This window comes from Gossypium hirsutum, chromosome A03, assembly GCF_007990345.1.
Source record: "Gossypium hirsutum isolate 1008001.06 chromosome A03, Gossypium_hirsutum_v2.1, whole genome shotgun sequence".
Classification (NCBI taxonomy): domain Eukaryota; kingdom Viridiplantae; phylum Streptophyta; class Magnoliopsida; order Malvales; family Malvaceae; genus Gossypium; species Gossypium hirsutum.
The window spans coordinates 1,976,916-1,997,777 of record NC_053426.1 but is presented as its reverse complement, the minus strand read 5'-3'; the positions used below and the strand labels follow the sequence as shown (position 1 = coordinate 1,997,777).

General features: G+C 28.9%; 1 protein-coding gene and 1 non-coding gene across 2 annotated transcripts; one reads left to right on the top strand and one right to left on the bottom strand.

Moving 5' to 3' along the window:
• Positions 1–2,340: 2,340 nt before the first annotated feature.
• On the top strand, positions 2,341–2,424 carry TRNAL-CAA (transfer RNA leucine (anticodon CAA)). Its single transcript has one exon. It is a non-coding gene; the product is annotated as a tRNA-Leu (tRNA).
• A 4,522-nt stretch (positions 2,425–6,946) lies between these two features.
• LOC121223593 (uncharacterized) lies at positions 6,947–8,105 on the bottom strand. Its single transcript, XM_041105381.1, has one exon. It carries the CDS (start codon positions 7,948–7,950, stop codon positions 7,087–7,089), a length of 864 nt encoding a protein of 287 aa, XP_040961315.1. The 5' UTR covers positions 7,951–8,105; the 3' UTR covers positions 6,947–7,086.
• Between the last annotated feature and the right edge of the window lie 12,757 nt (positions 8,106–20,862).

The following is a 20,862-nucleotide window of genomic DNA, read 5'->3' as shown; positions in this document are numbered from 1 at the left end:
AGGACACCAGAATATCGAACCATGAATGAAGAAAAACATACGAGAAAAAGAAAAATATATTGGCTAGTGATTATGAGGCCCCAATTCTTGACTAGAGGAGACACCAAAGGCCTCCGCCCTTCCATCCCTTGGATAGATAGAGAGGGAGGGTAGAGCTTTTGGTTTTTTCATGTTGTCAAAGAGTTAAACAATTGATTTTTCGTGTTGTCAAAGAGTTGAATAATGAAAATAGATGGCAAGTGCCTGATCGAATTGATTGGGTCATGTAGGAACAAGGTTCAAGTCTACCGGTTTGTTAGGATGCCTCAGTCGCATACATCGTGACTTAAACTCAAACCACACTTGAAGCGATGAACACTCTACCATCGTACCAAAACTCAGAATTAAAAAGAAAAGAAGAAGATATTTTTGATATTAAATATTAACATATGTTCGATTGATTTGCCTCGTATCATTTAATTGATCTTCATTAACAAAGTAAGGCTTGCCAAAGTATCTTTCTCTCGCACTATATAGAGTGAATTTATTCTAAGCCAACTTAAGCACAACAACAATAAGATACTTGTCTTCGAATTTGGAGAGAGCCCAAGCCAATTCCTGATCCCAAGATTCCACAGTTTTATTGATATTGCAAAGTTGTAATACCAATTCCCAAAATTTCCTAAAAAAATCACATTCAAAGAAGATATGATTCCTAGTTTCAACAATTCTAGAACATAAAAAGAAACAAGTATAAACATTAATTTCAATAGAGGTTAATTGATCTCGAGTAAGACGCCTATTGAGTATTTTCATCCAAGCAATAATTTAGTCTTTAAAATAGTAAGTATTTTCTGTCAAAATTTGTCAATTTGAAATTTCGATTAGGTTTTCCTCACTGTTTTTAGAATCATTCTAGTTGGAAGGAAAATCAATCAGAATATTAGTCTAGAATAAGAGGTTGGATTGGTTGACTCGTGAATCAGTTAAACTGACAATTGAATCATTTTTTTTTAAAAATATTTTTAAAATTTATTCAAATGAACTGAAATATTGATTGGATCATAAATCAGTGGTTTGAACCATCGGTCCGATCTTGGAAACTTTGGTTGTCCTCATACGATGTTAATCACAAATTTAAGCTTTGTCAATTTGACTCTTATTTTTTCAAATTGGCATGAACCGTTTTATTTTTAATTAACTAGACAAATTTCAATAGATATATTTTATAGTTAACGTGACATTATCTTATCTTATACGGCATCGTATAAAATAATTTAAAAATAAAATACTCACTTACATCCTCATGTTTTATGAACCTATCATAAAACTTTTTAAAAAATATTTACCAAATTTTAAATAAAAAAGACAAGTATATGATTACTATTATTTATCTATGAATATATAAATATTAATATAAAATATAATTTAAAATATTTTATTAATATAAAAATAATGAAATGTTTAACACATATTTATATTAAAATATAGTGTAATTTATGATTTTATTTAATAATATTCTTAAATAATAAAGGTTAAAATTCATCCTTTTTATTTAAAAATCATTTAACAAGAAAACCTTAGAGAATTAGTGTATTTTTCATTAGGTTAATTGAACATTTTTCAAACCACTAGATTTCTACATCACGTGAATATACACATTTACTTTTTATTATTTAATAAAATATTTTTATTTAATGTTAGTAAATTAGTATTATAGATAATCATAATATATTTAAATTAGTATTATAGATAATCGTAATATATTTAATTGTTGAGGATAGATCTGGCTTGCTCAAAGAGAAGTTTGGAAAGTGTCGTCCCTCGATCAATGGGTCTGATATTGAGCTCGAAGTGTTTATGCTCGGTTTTATACTTAGATTTTGTCTCATGAATTTTTGAGAGAAAATATTGACGTTTCCTTGATAGGTGAATACGCTTTCACCTTCTGAACCCCTTGAGGCTCTCAACGGAATCAATAAACAAAACCCATTTAATTAAACTTGTTGAAGAGTTTATCAGCCATCTTAAACTTATTTAATTGAACTCGTTTACATAATAAAAGAAAAAACCCGATTTTTCATGTTTGACTTTACTTCTGATTATTTATTTTTGAGTTTAGATTCGAATAAAGATTTTTAATACTAACTATTTTTTATTTAAAAAATTAGTTAAGCTCTTAAATTATTCAAATAAAATATTAAAATATTATATTTAAAATTTTATATATGCAATTACAAATGTCCTATTCACACTCTATAATCAAACCTCACATTTGCAAGAAAAATAGTTAATAATTGGCTTCGATTAAGAGGTAACATAGCTAGGTATAAAGAGAACTTTGACAAAGTAACATCAACTGTCAGGATGGCCGAGTGGTCTAAGGCGCCAGACTCAAGTTCTGGTCTTCGAAAGAGGGCGTGGGTTCAAATCCCACTTCTGACAATTTTAATTTCCTTATTACATTGGGCTAAAATTCCATGTTTTTCCTGGCCCACTTTTAGATAAATAATTTATGAACACAACGGCCAGCCCAAAAATCCATATGGGCCCTTTCCAAATAAAAATTTATTATCAGTTAAACGAAGAGTTATCTATGGGTTTAAAATTTTGTCGCAATTCATTTGTATTAAAAAAATTTATATTATTTTTTATATAAAAATAAATTTTAAAAATATAATACATCAAATATATTAATAACATTAAAATAAATGTCTTTTAATAAATGAAAAAAATTTTAAATAACACTAAAATAAGTAATAATAAAACAAGACTTATACAATATTCAAATAATAACAAAATAGTATCAATATAATAGCAAAATAATAGAAAAATAATAAAAAAATATTTTTGTTTAAAAAAGCTTACTCGAGGCCCGACTCCTTTAGAAAACAAGCCTTAATTTTTTTCAGACCTATTTTTAGGGTCTATATTTTGCCCAAACTCTTTTACTTTTCGAGCTAACCTTCGGGCTAGATCGAGTAACCCTACTCATGGATAAATCTAACTAGATGTGTGAATGAATCGAATTGAATCAAAATTTGATTTTAAAAATCTTTTAAATTTAAGTAACATTTCAATTATATTTATGTTAAGTTAACTCGAGAAACTAGATTAAATAAAAATTTTATAATAAAATAGATAAAAAAGTTTTATAACAATATAGACAGAAGAGAAATTCTATCTTCTGACCAATGAGTACAAGAATTAAATGCAATGAAGGAAACTTTTGTCTTTGGGTGCCAAATAAATCCTATTTTAGCCCAATTCTAAGATTATGCTTACTTTGAGTGTCCACATTAGGATTTGCCATTAATACTCTCACCCTTTTTTTTCTTTTTTTTGAAATTAAGATATTTATTGTTGACAACCGTAATTAATTTTTTCAAAATAAAAATTAAATCTCTAATCACGTAATTAAATGACAAATTGAAACCACTTTCCATACCTTTGGTGATGCTTTCCTTTTTAACAAACAAAGGAAAATGGTTGCACAAGGAAAGTGACTCAACAATAGGAAATTGGATGTGGCTAAAATGTCGCTTTTTCATATAGCATGTGTTTTGTATATAGATTTTGACTATATGATTCAACAATAAAGTTGGAAACCAATGTCTTTCATATATCTTTTACTTACTCACTCACTCACTCACTCACTCACTTTTTTTTTCTTTTTAAATATATAATTTTAAGTAACTTCATTCGATTTTATTGAGAATAATATTCAAATAAAATTTTCTTAAAAATATAAATTTTTTAAATTTAAATTCAATTCAAATACTTATAGAAAAAATTAAATATTACTTTCAAACTCTATCATTTTACTCATACGACTTAATTCTTCCCCCTTATAAACTTCAAATGATGTAATTTTGAAACAACCCAGAACCAAAACAAATACAACTTGAATTATAGGAACCCAAATCAACTGAAATTGGAGAATGAATGCATTGCATTGTTTCCTAAATTTAGCAGGCAAATGGTATTAGATTAGGGTAATAGGAGAGAAAAGTTGTAAAGTGGAGATGAAAGATGTGACTGTTAGCCACCTATCAAGCTTTTCATTATCGGTCTCCCCCAAGGGCAGTAAATGCATAAAGAGATTATTAGAGCAGGTGAGGATTGCAGTTTAGTATCATTTTTTTCTGAAAATGTCAGCCAAGCATTCAATGTTCCACGTTGAAGTAATTTTAAGTATCTCTTTTCCAACATCAGCATATGTCTCGTCGACATCAGCTGCTAAACAGCCCGACTACTCTTCTTCAACCAAGGGCTCAAAATAAATCTAAATCAAATTATTTAGAGGGGATCAACACATATGTAATTATATAAAAAAATCATTTTATTAAAATAAATACCAAAATAAATATAAAAAACAAATAAGTGAATTGAATTACCATGAATGATTCAGAAAATAAAAATGCAAACTCAATTGAATGAAACCGAACTCATCCCTACTAGCGATCTCCATATTTGAACTTTTGATATGATATTAAGGTTTAGATATGGCATACTACTTGTAATTTTTAAATTTTTGATTTATTTGTGTGAGTCGAAAATTATATCCCAATTGATCACGTACAATGAATGATTTAAGTCATATTATTTACTATTATCACTATCACACACTTGTATTTATGATTTGGATCTTTTTCTAATAATTTTTTTTTAAAAAACTTAATTCGTAAAATCAATTGACTCATTTGTTTTACTTACAATATGCTATCTCAATAACCTGTTTCAATTGAACAAAATAAATGCTAAACTCTCACTTCATCTGGTTTATACAACTATGCTCTATATAAACAATTTTAAACTTCGTGATATACAAATAAAATATAATAATAATCTCCTCCAAAGTAGTCAGAGCTAACAATATCCTAATAACATATAAGATAAATCAAAAAACTTTAAGATATATCTTTAAGTCATCCGAGTCAATCTCTTGAAATTAAGAGATTCGATTTGTTTGATCTAATTTGATCAAATCTTCTACGATTTCACTCTCCCTAAGATTGATCTTCAAATATGGGCGAATTCACGTCCATGAGTGGAAATAATACAAATTTTATTATTGAATTTTACTTTTTTTAATTAATCTTAAAATTGAAAATAAAGAAATTAAAAGTACACATCAAAATTTGAACAAACAACTATTTGATGATGGAAAAAAGTGGTTAGGGTTTAGATCATCATTATCTTTGGCTAATTCAACAACTTTGAATATGGAACCATAACCCTAAAAAGCCTTTTTGTATTATTTTTTCCTTCTTTTTCTTAACAAAATCATAATCTAAGAACCCTTTTTATTTCCATTGAGAATCATTAGGATGCAATTGGATATCACCATCTATTCTTGGATCCTAAATCATCATTATAAAAGGTAATTGGACCTTGAAACATTATTATTTGGATTGCATTTTGCTCAATTCAAAATCCTTTAATGATACTCCATTTAGTTAGGAATTTTATAATATTGTTAGAATAGTTACCACTATCGGTCCAAAGTCCATTTGGGTTTGGATCGATATCGGTCCAAACCCACAAGGCCGCAGATTAAGCTTTCACGTCGAGTTTACTCCCCTGCAAAGTTGTACATGTAGGAGAACGTGTAACACATGTTAAATCTAGAGTAGGATATGTGTCTATATGCATAAAATCTACTTAGCATGTCTTATCAATTAACAATACACATATTATATAAATAGACAAACATCACAAAAAAAAGGATAGAGAAAAAAATACATTAACAAAAATGAATTACATGAATATCAAATACGAGTTTATGTGTAATACGAAAATCTTTATTCAATTTAACCCATACAAATAAAAAGGAAAAATGTTCAAAAATAAAAATAAAATTAGGATGCTATTGAAGGTGAGTACATTTGTAACAAACTTGAAACTTGTATTCCAAACTTTCACAACGACCCATAATTAGACATCAAATCAATAACGTTGATTAATCAAATTTTCTTGGTCCTTAAGGTCAATTTTTATTAAATATTCCACCAAATCCAAATGCCAAAATGGCCAATAAACACCACTTTAATTCAAAATTCAATAACGTAAAAGTAATTACCAAATTCCAAACGGTAAATTGAGTTAATTAATAAGTTATCGAAAATGAGATATCTCAATAAAATTAATTTTTTATATTAAATTCTAAATGTACAAAAATATAAGGGCTTGAATCATAATTTAACCAAAAATTTTACTCTCGTTTAAATTTGACCGAATAGTAAATTTGGTCACTAATTTTATTAAAATAATCTTAATTATATTTTTGAGGTTTTTTTGGCCATCAATATTTGTTCTTTTTTTCAAACTCTTTTTTTTAACAGATTTGATGAAAGTATAGATAAAAAAATTAATAGGGATGATGTGTGATATTTTTAATGAGATATAATTTATTACCTAGGCAACTCAACAAAATAGCTACATATGAAAAATAATAAAATAGATAAATCATATATGAAATTAAAAAAATAATTCTTAATTTAAAGAAAATAAACGTTTATTTAAAGGTTTCAAAAAGATAATTAATAAATTAAACCGAATATATTAAATATATCCATTTATTTTGAAACTTTTCTTAAAATAATTATGTTTACTTTCTTTAAATTAAGAATTATTTTTTTAACTTTATGAATTATTTATTTTATTATTTTTCACATGAACATCTTATTAAATATATTCCACAGTTGACTTTTTTGCCATATTTTCATCAAATTTGTTTTAAAAATAATAATTTAAAAAAAAAAACAAAGATTGATAATAAAAAAATTAAAAAATTACAATTAAAGTCATTTTGATAAAACATATAAACGTTAATAGTAAAATTTTATCATATTTTATCATTAAGCCTTAAAATTTTGAAATGTAACTATCTAATACCAAAATATGAAAAAAAAAGGACAAAATTGATGAATTAGCATCTATCAACCCAATTTAATTCTACTAATAATAATCACAAAAAATTATATATATTTAAAAAAAGAGAAAAATTAAACCAAAAAAAAAAACCTTGTGTTGATAAAATGCAACCAAGACGATGCACCCCTCATTAAAAAAAAACATAAAACAGAAAACAAATTAAGGGAAAATTTACAATTTGTAGATAATAAGAAAGCATGGTAATACTGCACGTGGATCAAACACGAGCAACTCGCCGTTGTCCCCACTCACTGAGTCATACCCGATCCGACCATCCATCAATGACTCGTACCCGAACCCTACCCGTTTCGAGACCCGACCCGCAATAACCCTGCAAACCAACATCGCTTTCCTCCCTTTCCCACCACCGGCGCTCTCGTGGGCCTCACCGCTCCCGGCATACGTACAAATCGCCGCTCCTTTCCCGCTGGAAAACAGCCACGCTTCGTTCATCGAACAGTTCCCCGGAGTTGGACCCAAACAATGAAACCGCATTACTTCATTCCCATCCGCCACGCACCTCGCGTTTTCCTCGTCGCCAGAAACCAAACCACCCGACCCAGACCGAGCTTTGACCGTCTCTCGGTACTCATCGAACCGGGCCACTGTCCTCGGCCCGTTTTGAACTTTAAAAATCATCTCAATTCGACCCGTGAAAGCCTTGGGGCTCCAACTCGTATGAAAAATAATCTCAACCACATTCCTTGAAGGATGACCCGCCGGTAACTCAGTCAACGACGGCAAAACAGGGTCAGGGTTCCGAACAGAACGTGTAGTGGTAGTAGAAGTAGAACTACTCCGGCGAGGTCGAGGCGGTGGGTTATTCGAATCGGATTCGGGTTGACTGTTGGACCTAGGAAACAATTTCGGGTTTGAATTCTTGGGCATTTTCTTAGTGGCTTTGATAACATCTTTGATGCTTTGAGAGCTTCGTCTACAACTAGAACTGGGTATTAAATGCTTGGGATTTGGGTGATAAACATCTTCAAAAGCTCTTGATTTGCAATGCAAAGATTTGACCCACCCACTTGCCATTATCGGATCCCTTTTTTTGAAGAAGAAATGGGTTTAATATCGCTTCAAATTCTAAAAGTTTGTATTGAGTTTCATTTTGTTGGGAGCTTTCATTTTTGTTGTTTTGTGTTGTTTGTTTTTGTTTTTGGCAGGGGAGAAGAATGGAATGGAAGGGAAAGGACATCGTGAATGGACATTAAATGACAAATACTGTCGTTGAGGGTGAAGTTGAATGACAAAAATGACCTCATCATACTAGACAAACTTCACAAAGATTATATTATTTTCGTCTTTAAATCATAATTTAAATTTTGATGAGTTTCCATCAAGCTTATTTGAAACTAATAGGATTGGTTGGTCAGACCGGAAATCAGCTGGTGTATTAGTTCGAAGAAAGATATTAAATTATTTTATTTAAAAATCGGCACAAATTGATTGACTCGAGAAAAAAATGATTGAATTAGATTTTTAAATTTTTTTGATTTATTTAATCGAACCGAAAAAATTGATTAAATTGGTCGAATCAACAAACCAATAGCTTGACCGATTCAATCATCGATCTAATTCTAAAAGTCTTGATTTCAATTCATAATTTGAACTGCCATTCGAATTTTAAAAGATTCTTTTTAAAGTTTGAGACAAACTTAGACCAACAATTATTGGATAGAATGGTAAAGCACATTGTTATCGTAAGAAGAAAATTTAAGTTTGAACCTTGAAAATGATATTATTGGAAGAGGTAGACATGAATCCAAAAACAATTAATTTACATGGCCCATGAAACGAACATAAACCATTAAAAAATATTAAAAAGTATAATTTTATAATTAATTTAAATAATTTAAATTTATATTAAGCCGGAATAATAAATCTTTGTCCAAGCTAAACCTAAATCGAGTTCAACCAACTTAGCTAGGCAAGTCACTCGGTCAATGGACAAGTCTAGTGTCAAATTATATTGCTGTGTACCTAACATGTAATATTTTGATATTTTAAAAGAAAATTTTAATATTTTTGTCATTTTTAAGTTAAATTATAAAATAAAATATCAAATTAAGTTATTAAAAACAATAAATTAGTTTAAATTTATGTTTATAAAAATATTATTTAAAATTAGAAAAGTAAACTATTAATAAATATAATTTTAAAAATAAATCAATAAATTGAAAATTGAAAATAACTATATAAATGCTAATACCTATTTTTTTCCATTTTTCTTTTTTAGATTTAATTTGTAGGGTAAATGTTTTTAAAATTAATTAAAAGCGTTTAATCTTGTGGTTTAAGAATATTAAATGTAGTTAAATGCAATGGGGAAAAAGGACCTGCATTGACATCCTAAAGTTCCTATCTTTACTCTTTGGATTAATAGCACTTGACATCCCTCAAATTGGCTCAAATTTTAAATTAGTCCTCAAACTGCTATATCTTCTAATTAATTTCTTAACATATCAATATTGAATTAATTATGTTGTTCTGTTAGTCTCACTATTAACTTGAGGTTTAAAGCTCACTTCAAATATCCATATTTAAAACTCATCAATAAAATCGTAAGTACGTGTTTACGCATTGTATGAAAAGCTTGAATATAACATATCTAAAATGTAATGTCAGTAAAATTAATGGAGGATATTTTTTCTTCTTTTTCATAAGACGTGAGAACCAGGTTGATCACGCACTGGTACACACATGTTTTAAATACACTCCACATCATAATTAAGTTGGCATTTAATGTTTAAGCAAACAGTTAGATTGATGGAAGGACTTGATATTTCGAGACCTTAATTAAAACATTTTGAAGTTGAGGATCAATTTTGAAGCCGTTATAACATTGAGATTATACAAAGTGTAGAATGGTATAACAGGGGCGGCTCACACCATATAGGGTGTGGAAAGCCATTAAAATTGAGGCAGTGCATACTATGGATGGAGAGAGCCGTTAGACTAGTGGTTTGAGAGTTCGAGCTTAAGTTTTGATAGAGTATAGACTATGTGGGTTGCTTGTCTTTGCGCCGGTGCCGAGAGAATATTTATAGAAGAATGATATTTGAGTGTAGATCCTAACCATTGAGTTCCCTATCCATAGGTGGTGAATGTTAGTCGAGGGCATTATTGGAGTTTGCCTAAAGGGATTGGTGTTGTAGGATGTATTTGTGAGACGTATTGCTTTTCAGACAAGGTCATGAGGCCGAGCTTTACCATGCGAAAAGCTGAGATTTAATGAATGTCTATAGCTATCGGGTGATCGGGGAAAAGGGTGTAAATGGAGGGTAAAACTGAATTTAAACCATAATTTGAGGAAGTTTGGTGAAATTAATTAACCCTTATTCTTTATTATTACTATTTTGATAGATTTATTCTTTATCATAAAGATACTGACCATGCTGTGTTGTCATTCCCTCGAGACTTTGAATTGAAGTAAATTTATTGAGGGCAAATTAAAAGGAAACCGACTGAACCTACTCTAACCTTTTTAAATAAGATAATTTGGTTCGGTCGGGTGAATTAAGATTCGGTGAATTTGAATCATTTTGAGTTTTACTTATTTCATGTTTTGGATAATTTATTATTAAAAAATTTAAATGAGGTTAAATTTTACATTCAATTTTTGATCAAATTCAAATTTAAATAATTTTAACTTATATAATCAAAATGAGGTTAAAATGTGATAGGCAAACTTCAATTAATAGTGCCTGTTTAAGTGAGTTACATTAATAAAATTATTGTTAGATAGAGTAATAAATAGTTCGATACTTTTTAAGTAAAGTTTTAAATTTAAATTTTGTAAATGAAAAAAAAACAACAAGAAAAAAAAACTTTACCCTTATTTTAAGGGTTAATACAGTTCGACTTTTGATTTAATTAAATCAAATACCAGGGAAAAAAAACCTGATTCTAATTGAAGGCGTTGCTTAAATCATTCATGCTGTACAATTCCAACTTTTTAAACAGCATTCTTCATCAAGCAGCTTCTTCAAATCAAAGACAAAGAAACATTAATTAACAGACTTTGTTTTTATATACATAAACAGTGTTGTTGGTAATCTTGAGCTTTCAATGGAACTGAAAAGAACCACTGGACCTTGTCTAAGTTTGATAACAAAAGTGGGGATGAAAATCCCTAACTCAAACATGACTTTTAACCTACTGAGTTCTTTTTTCTTTCTTTTTCTGTTAACTTTCATGAGCATTTTTTTTTAATGTATGACAATGATATTTTATTTATTTGTATGGGTATTGATTTACATATTTCATGTCAATCTCGGTTGGTATAAGTATTGTTGTCAATGCAAGAGGATATAAATTTGAGTAGGCTGAAGCGCATTATTTTCCTATTTATGAACCCCTTGATATCGTAATCTTTACTATTTCATTCAAAGTCGCGTTTAATTTTTAAATAAATTTTTAAAAATTAATACATAAAAATGTTCACTATATGGTGGATGTTCTCGATGCATTTTTTCTATTTTTTTATTATATATATTTATAAATTTTACATTATTGTTTATATAAATTATAAAATTTTCTAGATGATTGCTTATCTGATTCAAACCGAAAAATAAAAACCCAACATTCAAATTGAGATATATTTAAAAGATGAACAAGGGAAATTGTTAACTTTTCTCTTTTGAAAAAGTTTATGCATTCATTTCAGATATATTAATTTAATAAAACCAACAATTTCATGGTATGGCTGATAGAAGGGGACAAAATAATATGCATACAATATTCAAGATTTCCTCAAAAGTTCCTTTTTCTCTTTTGAAAAAGAAAACAAAAGAAATGATTAAGTGGGAGCTAAGTAGGGTATTCCATCTCCATCATGCTATTTTATTTACATAGTTTATATTATAAGAATTCTTCCTACATAATATTTTATTAATTTTTCCCATGATCCCACTTTGGACTTTGCCAATAATTGCCAATTTGGCAAGCACACCCCCTAAAGTTTAGGTCATTAAAAGATTTATATACCAAACCCTAAATTAGTTCCATAAAATACCATGACATATGGTATTTAATTAAAAAAGTGGATTTTTGTAATAGAGGGATCATGGGGTTGGAATCTTTTTATAGGAGTCTAAACTTTGAAGGGAAAACAGGTAAGTTATATATAAATATATATTATATAAAAATATATATAAAGCATCAAAAAGCACTGAAATTTAAACTTAAAAAACTTCAATATTTTACCACTTTGCTACATGTTTTTTCTTGGTAGTGAGTCTCTCTCTTTCTCTATTCACAAAGTTTGGTGCAACCATTGGGATAGTGGCCCTTGGAAATGGAGGGGACAACATTGAGATTTGAATATAGTTTATTCCCTTATTAGGCCCCATAACTATAAAATTATTGATTTAAAATATAAAATTAAGATTATAGAGATTTCATGATTGGATGTATAAAAAATGTGTTGATGTAGATAGCAAGAAAATTTGAATGCATTTGGAGTAATTAGGATGAAATTAAAAAAAGTGTTTTTCTTACATAGAAAGTCTCTGTTTGAAGATGGAAAATAGGAAGTGAATTCAAGTTTCAAATTTAGTAGATGTTATATTTTAAATGAATTTGAAAAATATTGCTGCAATATGGAGAATTAAAAAATTAAAATTTATTTGAAAATATAAAACTAGTAGATACGAGCAAGTAGGGTCGTATTCATATCTATTGATAATAATTTTATCTCTTGAATAAAACAAGTAAAATAAATATGAAGGTTTTTTTAGAGAAACAAAAATTAAATTAAAAATTAAAAACTCACGAAGAAAACAATAATTAAAAGTTTAGGAAAATTAATAAGGAAAAGCTCTAGCCAAATGTAAATTCTCCATTTGATTCACAAAATTTGATCATCGGTGCAATTATATATTTGTTGGGGATCAACCCATATAAACAACGAAATAGAAAAAGATAGAGAAGATCGAACACAAATATTTTACATAGAAAACTCTTCCAAAGAGGATAAAAACCACAGGTAAAGAAAACTTCATTAAACGACAAATAATTTGACTGAGTGCAGGATGGAGATAACTAAAAATAAATAAACACTAAACCTCGGAAACAAAGCTCTCCGACTAAGACATGAAATTCTCTTATAGCTCTCTCAAAACTCTATTAATCTAAATGTGATGAAGATATCAATTGTAAGGTTATAAAGGCCCTTTTATAGGTTGAAATTCGTGTGAATATATGATTAAAATATCCGTAAAATAATTAAATATTAACTGGGAAAAGATACCAAAGTTTAACTAGGAAAAGAAACCCGATTTATGTGAGAACACGTCGCCATGTCAATTATAAGGTTATAAAGGCCCTTTTATAGGTTGAAATTCGTGTGAATATATGATTAAAATATCCGTAGAATAATTAAATATTAACTGAGAAAAGATAACAAAGTTTAACTAGGAAAAGAAACCCGATTTATGTGAGAACACGTCGCCATGTCGCAATGTCCCAAATCGTCTTGTCATGATGTTGTCCATTGTTGTGACCTCAAGAAACTCCTCATTGCGTCGTTGTCATTTGTTAGAGGTGTTGTGATTTTGACGTCCTTGTGTAGCGATACGGGTAACGGTAAGTGGTTGAAAGAGTCAAAAAATGTGAGGCACACTCCACAATATTCAATGCCTTTAATAAATTAATTCTAGTTGCTAACTCAACGCTGGTCAACCAATCTCTCCCTACCTGTTTGATAACTAAGAGAGAACTCGTTTGAAATTACTTCCCTTATCAATAAATAACCTTGTAACTCAACGCTCAATATTTAACTTACCGACAACATTAAGAACGAGAGAGAGACTTAATTCTAACCAACGAACTTATCTTAATGAGGTTTATCTAAGCTAGATCACACATCCATGCAGGGGCATAGCCAGGGGGCTGGCATGGGCTCCAGCCCCTCTTAAAATGGAAAATTTCATTTTAGGCCCTTGAAATTTTTTAAAAATTTTAAATTAGTAAAGGTAAAATTGTACTTTGGCCCCCCTAAAATTATAAAAATTCAATTTAATCATTTACAAATTATAAAAATATAAACTATAAAAAATTAAAATTTCATCCGGCCCCCCCTAAAAAAATTTCTGGCTTCGCCCCTGCATCCATGCCACACAATCATATACTTCGCAATTGTGCTGTTCGTCACAAATACTAGAATGAATTAAACAATTTTAGATTTAATTATTCTAATTGACAAGACAATCATTTTAAGTTATCAAATACTAACCATATATTTAACAAATCTGAACAATCGTAATTTAAAAAGAAGATGTGTAAATACTAAAAAATAAAGAAGAATTAAGTACAAATTAAATCTCATGAATTTATAGATTTAAACTTCTATAAATTTTTTACTAGAAAAGGGAGTATAGAAATCCATAAAGGCAAAGAACGCAATAAAAAATAAAAGAGTTATAATGCTAGAAATTAGCAAAAGGTCCCTAATTTTATCTCCAAATATCCTATTTATATTGTCTAATTAACCTATATTAGGTTAGAAGAGCTTGCTCGAAGTTGTAGAACTCATAAAGGACCAAAATACCCCTAAAAGTTGAATAAACTGTAGACAGAATATGCATGCTAGCACTGGGATTTGCGTAGGGGCACCGATTGAGAGATTGGGCTTCAATGTTTGGTGTGCAAGGGCGCCGACGGAGTATCATGCAATCACACGTTGGGGCACTCGGCTTGTTTTCCATGCTCCATTTCTTTGCCTACAGTCCTCAGACTCAAACCTTAAGCTCTCATGAACCTAATCCAAGTTACAAAATAATCAATTAATTATCAAATACTAAAATCATATAAAAATCAAACATAATTAAATAAAAAACTTTTAAAAAAAAATATTAAATAAAAACTTAAACAAATGCAAATGGGACATTAATCATACTAAGTAAACTAAGATGCAACATTTCCCTTAAGAACCAAACAAAATGCTAAACATAAGGGCCTAAAATATACATAATATAATTTTATCTTTTAAATTATTTATATAATATGTTTTAATAAAATGATATATTTAAAAAAACTACCCCTAAAATAACTACATCATTTAAAACCTATTCTTAAAAAAAAGTATAATAATAAATTTAATCCTTAATGTTTACATTATTATTTATTTGAGTACCATTATTGTTTTTTGAGTTAAATTTGTCTCTCAACCTTTTAAAAAATGTTGAATTTAACCATCAATCTTTTAAGAGGAGTTAAAATCATTTTCTTAATGGAAATATTGACTAAAGTACTAAAGTTTTAAGCATGGTAGTCCGTGTAACAATCCACGATTTCACGTGCATGTCATGCTAAACTTTTTGATTTTTTTATTATAAATATTTTAAATTTAAATTTTAAAATATTTTTAATATAACATATAAGACAAAATAATACCACATCAGCATGAAGCATATTCAGATAGACACGAAAGTTACCACGCCAACATTTTTTAAAAAATGTTTTGATCAGCAAGCAAGCGATATGCTTATTTTTAAAAAATTAATGACTAAATTTAACTTAAAAAATTTAGATTGATTTAACAAAAAAATATAAATATTAAAAACAAAATTAGTCATTACGAATTAAAAAAAATTATCATTACCTTTTAAAAACTATAGCATTACTTTCTTCTTAAAAAAAAAACATGTCATTAATTTAAATAATAAAAAAACAGATACTATTTTTTATATATATTTTTCTTTCTTTCACATGGTGTGAAAAATATATATATATTTATGGTGCAAATTATAAAGTGTGACTAAACAATCTTTGACTAGCTTCCATTCATAATTTTTATTTCTTTTTGAAAGGAACTTCCATTCATAATTGATATATAAACAAACGATAACTAAGGAATATAAAATTAAAAGAAAGGTGTATGATGATTATAATTAAAATTAGAATTAGAATTAAAGTCAAATCACATAGTCCATTGAATTTGATGTGCAAGTTTTGCCTTTAATGGTGATCACCTACTCTCAGTAACCATCATATACTGGCAACAATTTGGAATTGCAAATACAACCATTTCTGTTCAACCATAGGTCTGTTTCACATGTATAGATATCAAATTAGGATTACAGTGGTTGGTCATGGTTCATTCCATTGTGTAAGAGATAATATGGATTTTTAAGAGAGAAAAGTATTTGAGAATGTGTGAGAGAGGGGGATATTCTAAAGTCTAGATCTTAGGGAATTTTATAAAGCATGTGCAAATTTAGGGGTTAGTATTTAAATATTATTTTGATAAAAATAAAGTTAAAATAATTGTAATATCTAAATATAAATAGTATCTAAATATTTATAAAGGGTGTTAATGGCCCTTCTCGAGGTGCCATATGTTAGTCTTTTGTTGGTTCCATATTCTCTAAAGCTTAACCGCCCTATTGATATCATTTTCTCTTAACTATTGGTTATCTTATCAAGAGATATAACAATAAGATAGAAGGTCCCTAGTTTTGGTTGACAGGATTTGATTATCGTAGGTCTCTAATTTACAGAATACTCTACGAGGTTGGTGGGATTGCGAGATGTAAGAATCATATTATTGAATGAATCACATTGAATATAGTTAAGTTGGCTGAAAAATGAATGCTGCAGGGCTTTTGAACCATAAAAAAGGCCAGCATTCAATGTGGGAGAAACTAAATTTTTTAAGACAATCGACCAACGAATACTTTCACTATTCTGCTTTCGTTTTTGTTTTGACAGTGAAGAAAGAAACAAGAAGCAGACAATGACCCAACGTTTGATGAAATCATGTGATTTATCTTATGGGAAATAGGATTGAGAAAAATCATTGATTGGTCCTTACTTATTACAAAAACACACACACTAAGCTTGATGGTCCCATCACATCCCCTCCTTAGCCATATATGGTCGTCCTTTAATTTTGTCCTAGACTTTGCCTTTCTTTTTTGGTTGATATTGGCCTTACATTTTACACAAGGTTGTGTTCTTTTGTCTTTATAAAAACAAAACTATCGTTTTGCACAAATATTGTTTAGCATTTCTATATATTGGCATACATTTTGAGATGAAAACATCATAAAATATTTCAAATTTAAAATCATGGTTTGATTATCTAAATAAAAATAATAATTATGATTTTAAGGTTTAAAATACTGTATATATCCATATCGTCAAAGTTTTTTTTGTGATGTTATAGTTTTTAAAATCCAAGATAAAATATTAAAATTATATACAAACTTCGGTTTAATGAGTAATTTTATACATGAACTTTAATTTGGTGCAATTATATACATAAAACTCGGATTGTGGTTCAAATATATACACAAAACTTTAACTTTGATTTAGTTATGCATTTTTAAATAAATAAATATATCGATTTGTTTGTATATTTGATAAATATAATTATTTTTATATGCAATATGTAAACATAAAATAGTATTATATCGATAATTGTGTTAATATTTTGTGGAAATTAAATTAAATCAAAATTTCATGTATAGAATTGCATAAAATCAAAGTTTATGTATAACATTGCACATTTGACCAAAGTTCATGTGTAGCTTTGAGATTTATCCCTATATAAAAATAACTTTATTTTTAATAATGTTACATTATATGATTCACCAAATAGATATATATACGCTTAGACTTGTCAATGTCGACTCAACCCCTAAAATTCAACTCAATTAATTTGAATCATTCTAACTCATTTTGATCATAAAAAAAGTCAATAACTCCAACATGTCCAACTTAAACCCAAAATAACCCGAACAAGTAAACTTAAAATAATTAAAACTTGAAATGACCTAACTCAAAAAACTTGATCAAAAAACTCAAATGACCTGAACTTGAAATAATACCAAAGCACATATAATTCCTAAGCATTATTTTATTTAAGAATCAGGTCATAAATGTGTATGTAATCAAATATTGTTCACATGATGGAGTTTGGATTTAAGGAGTTAAAATGGTTGGTTTTAGTTCCATTACCTTTGCGTGACAAATATGCTTTTATATAATAATTTGTTCAATGTTGTTGGTAACTTGGGGTTTAGTTAAACATGATTTGCTGTCCCTCCAGATCATTGCATGGCACACATGTTGCAAGGTGTATTGATCTTATAATATTTCAGTTGCTTCATTGCTACTACGGCCTAATGTGACCATAATATTAGCAATGAAGTGGAAGATAAGGTCTGCTTTTGTGTGTTTTAGATAATTATTTGTAGTGATTGCTTGCCAATTTTCAACTCATTTTCTTGTATCTATCTTGTGTCACCATGACATAGCAATGGATAAAAATAGAATAGCTTTTGGAGCAAAGGGATATTAAGAAATTAAACTAGCTTTTTAATCAGGTCCGTTTTTGGGGTCATCTGAAGGTGCGGCCGCTCAGGGTCTCAAATTTTTTTTTAACTTTTAGGGGCTAATTTTATTTTTACTAATTTTTAAAGGACTTAAAATTTTTTCTCTAACTTTTAAGTAATCTAAAACTCTATTTTATTATTTTACCTAGGGTCCAAAAATGTTAAGAACGGTACTATTATAACAATGTTCTGTAAAAAGGCTAAGGGTGAGTTGGGAAGGGCTTATCATCCTTTAACCTAAATATCCTTCTCTTTTCTTGTTTGTTTCTCCATTTCTTCAAAATCAAATTTTAGGTCTGTTTTGCCCAAATGAGTCGGCTAGTTAGTATAAGATACAAAAATTGGAGTGAGTTTATTGGCCCGTTTGGTCCACAAGCAATGAGCCCCCCTTTTCAAATGAGTTTATTTAGTGTGATGGGTCATGTAGGGTTGGTTCATACCCAAGTTTATTTTTGGATGGACTCAATGTATCCAAAAAGTTCATTTAACTATTTTAAAAAATAATAAGATATTAAAAATTATATTTTTTAAGTTATATATTTTTATAATTAAATTTAAATTTTAAAAATATATTTTATTATTCAAATTGAATTCGGGTCAGAGTAACCGAATTTAAAATATAAAAATCATTATTCAAGTCCAACCCTTATCAGACCGGGACTATTGAGTAAATTATTTAGCCCTTAGATAAATCTATCAATAAGTAGTGAGTTTAAAATACAGAATTTAGAAAAAATTTATTGGCACATTTGGTCCATATGCAATTATGGGCTCGTTAAAAGAGTGACTAAAGGAACTCAATCCAATAATCATGCAGTGAACACAAACCATTCTTACCAATAAACCAGTGCCAACTTCGGTTAAATGTGGGCCTTTTACGTTATTAGTATAAACTTTTATCTCTAATATGATTAAGCAATTCATCGCTTTTATCTTCTGGATCAAATTAATGTATTCATCATCAGTAGTAGTATCTGTTTTCTTCATTATGGATGCATTTCGAAAAGATAAACGAATAATCATGAAATGTAATTCATGCCTTTTGAGTAGTAATCAAACTTCTAACCTCTTTGTCTTTCCTATTACAATATTATGTTGAAACCACATTTATTCCTCCTTAATTAAAAAGTTCAGTTACCCCATAAAAAAAGGTAGAGCTTCGTCTTCTCTCTTCCCATATTTGAAGAAACACTCTTTCATCCCCACACAAAAAATGTTTTGGTCTTTTTCCTTGAAAGAAAAAGTTCGCTCTTTTGTTCGTTTCTTTTTTGAAAATTCCGAAGACATAGATTTCTCTTGTTTTCAACTACAAAACTTAATATACGAAAGTTTTCATTTTTTTTCTTCCTCTCAATTTCTGATAGTATCATATAAAATTTATCAAGTTTTAATATTAATGTGGACAAAAAAATTCAGGGACCAAATTGAAAAATTACAAAATTCAAGAATTTTATAGTACTTTATACCTAAATTTTCTTTTTTCTATTCTCAACTTTCAGCTCAGTTATGCAAATAGACATGTAAAAGTTACTCATGGGCCTTGCAAAAAGAATCACTAATATATTGGGCTATCCTTGGGCCAATGCTAACGCAGAAGATAGTCAACTACAAGTGCACATTGTAAAGGTTTTATCTAAAAGTTCAATTAAGCCCATTCTTCGTATCGAAGAATGAACTTTCCATTGATCTCATGATATCAAATGTCTTCAGCATAGGTTTTTATGTTTTAGGACTGACAAAATGATGGAGATTGCTCTAAGTTTCTGCCTACATATTGTTAATTTTCAATGACATTGTCTATCTGCATAGGCAGAATCACGTTGCTATGATGTTGTCAATTCTTATAAACAAATGAATAAAGTACTAGGAATTTTTTTAATAAACCATTGGATCATTCAATAATGACCTCAAAGATTTTTAGGAGATTGCTTTAGGTGAAAGTCAAAGTTTTTGTTGAAATGTGATTATTAGGTGATACTTCTTTCCAAAGCCTTTTTCTTGGATTGGAGGGTAAAAGCATATAACTATTCATATGCTCAAAAGAATCTAATACATCTTGATTGCATCCTGATCTTTGGATAGTGATGCCAAGAAAATGTTGGCGTGATTGGTGCCCTTATTATCAAAGAAACTGAAATTTGAATCTTAGCTGTTTAATCATCTTTCCCTATTCTTAATGCACGATTGGCCAACTAGTTTTAATTTGCACGATGCATTTTTTATGTAGAGATTACCTAGGACTATGATTTACTTTTTCTATTCCAAATTGAGGATACTAGTGCCAAAAGGAAACAATTTCCACTAATGATGGTGGGGTGAGTGGCACAAAGTTCGGTGCCTTTTAAATAAAGTTTTGAGTTGAAGTTTTGTGGATTGAAAAAATAGAGCCAAAAAGAATTTTACCCCAATTTAAAAGTTCAATCTAACTTGATTCTAAATTTAATTGTATCAAAACAATGTTGATAAAGTAATTACCCTCTAATTCCAATCATGGATTGATTTTTGGTTGAACAACGATGATCTTTTTAGGTATACATGTTTGACTTTGGCATAGTTGGGAAGGCAATGCTGCTATTATTAGGGACCATGCTATTAGATATTATAT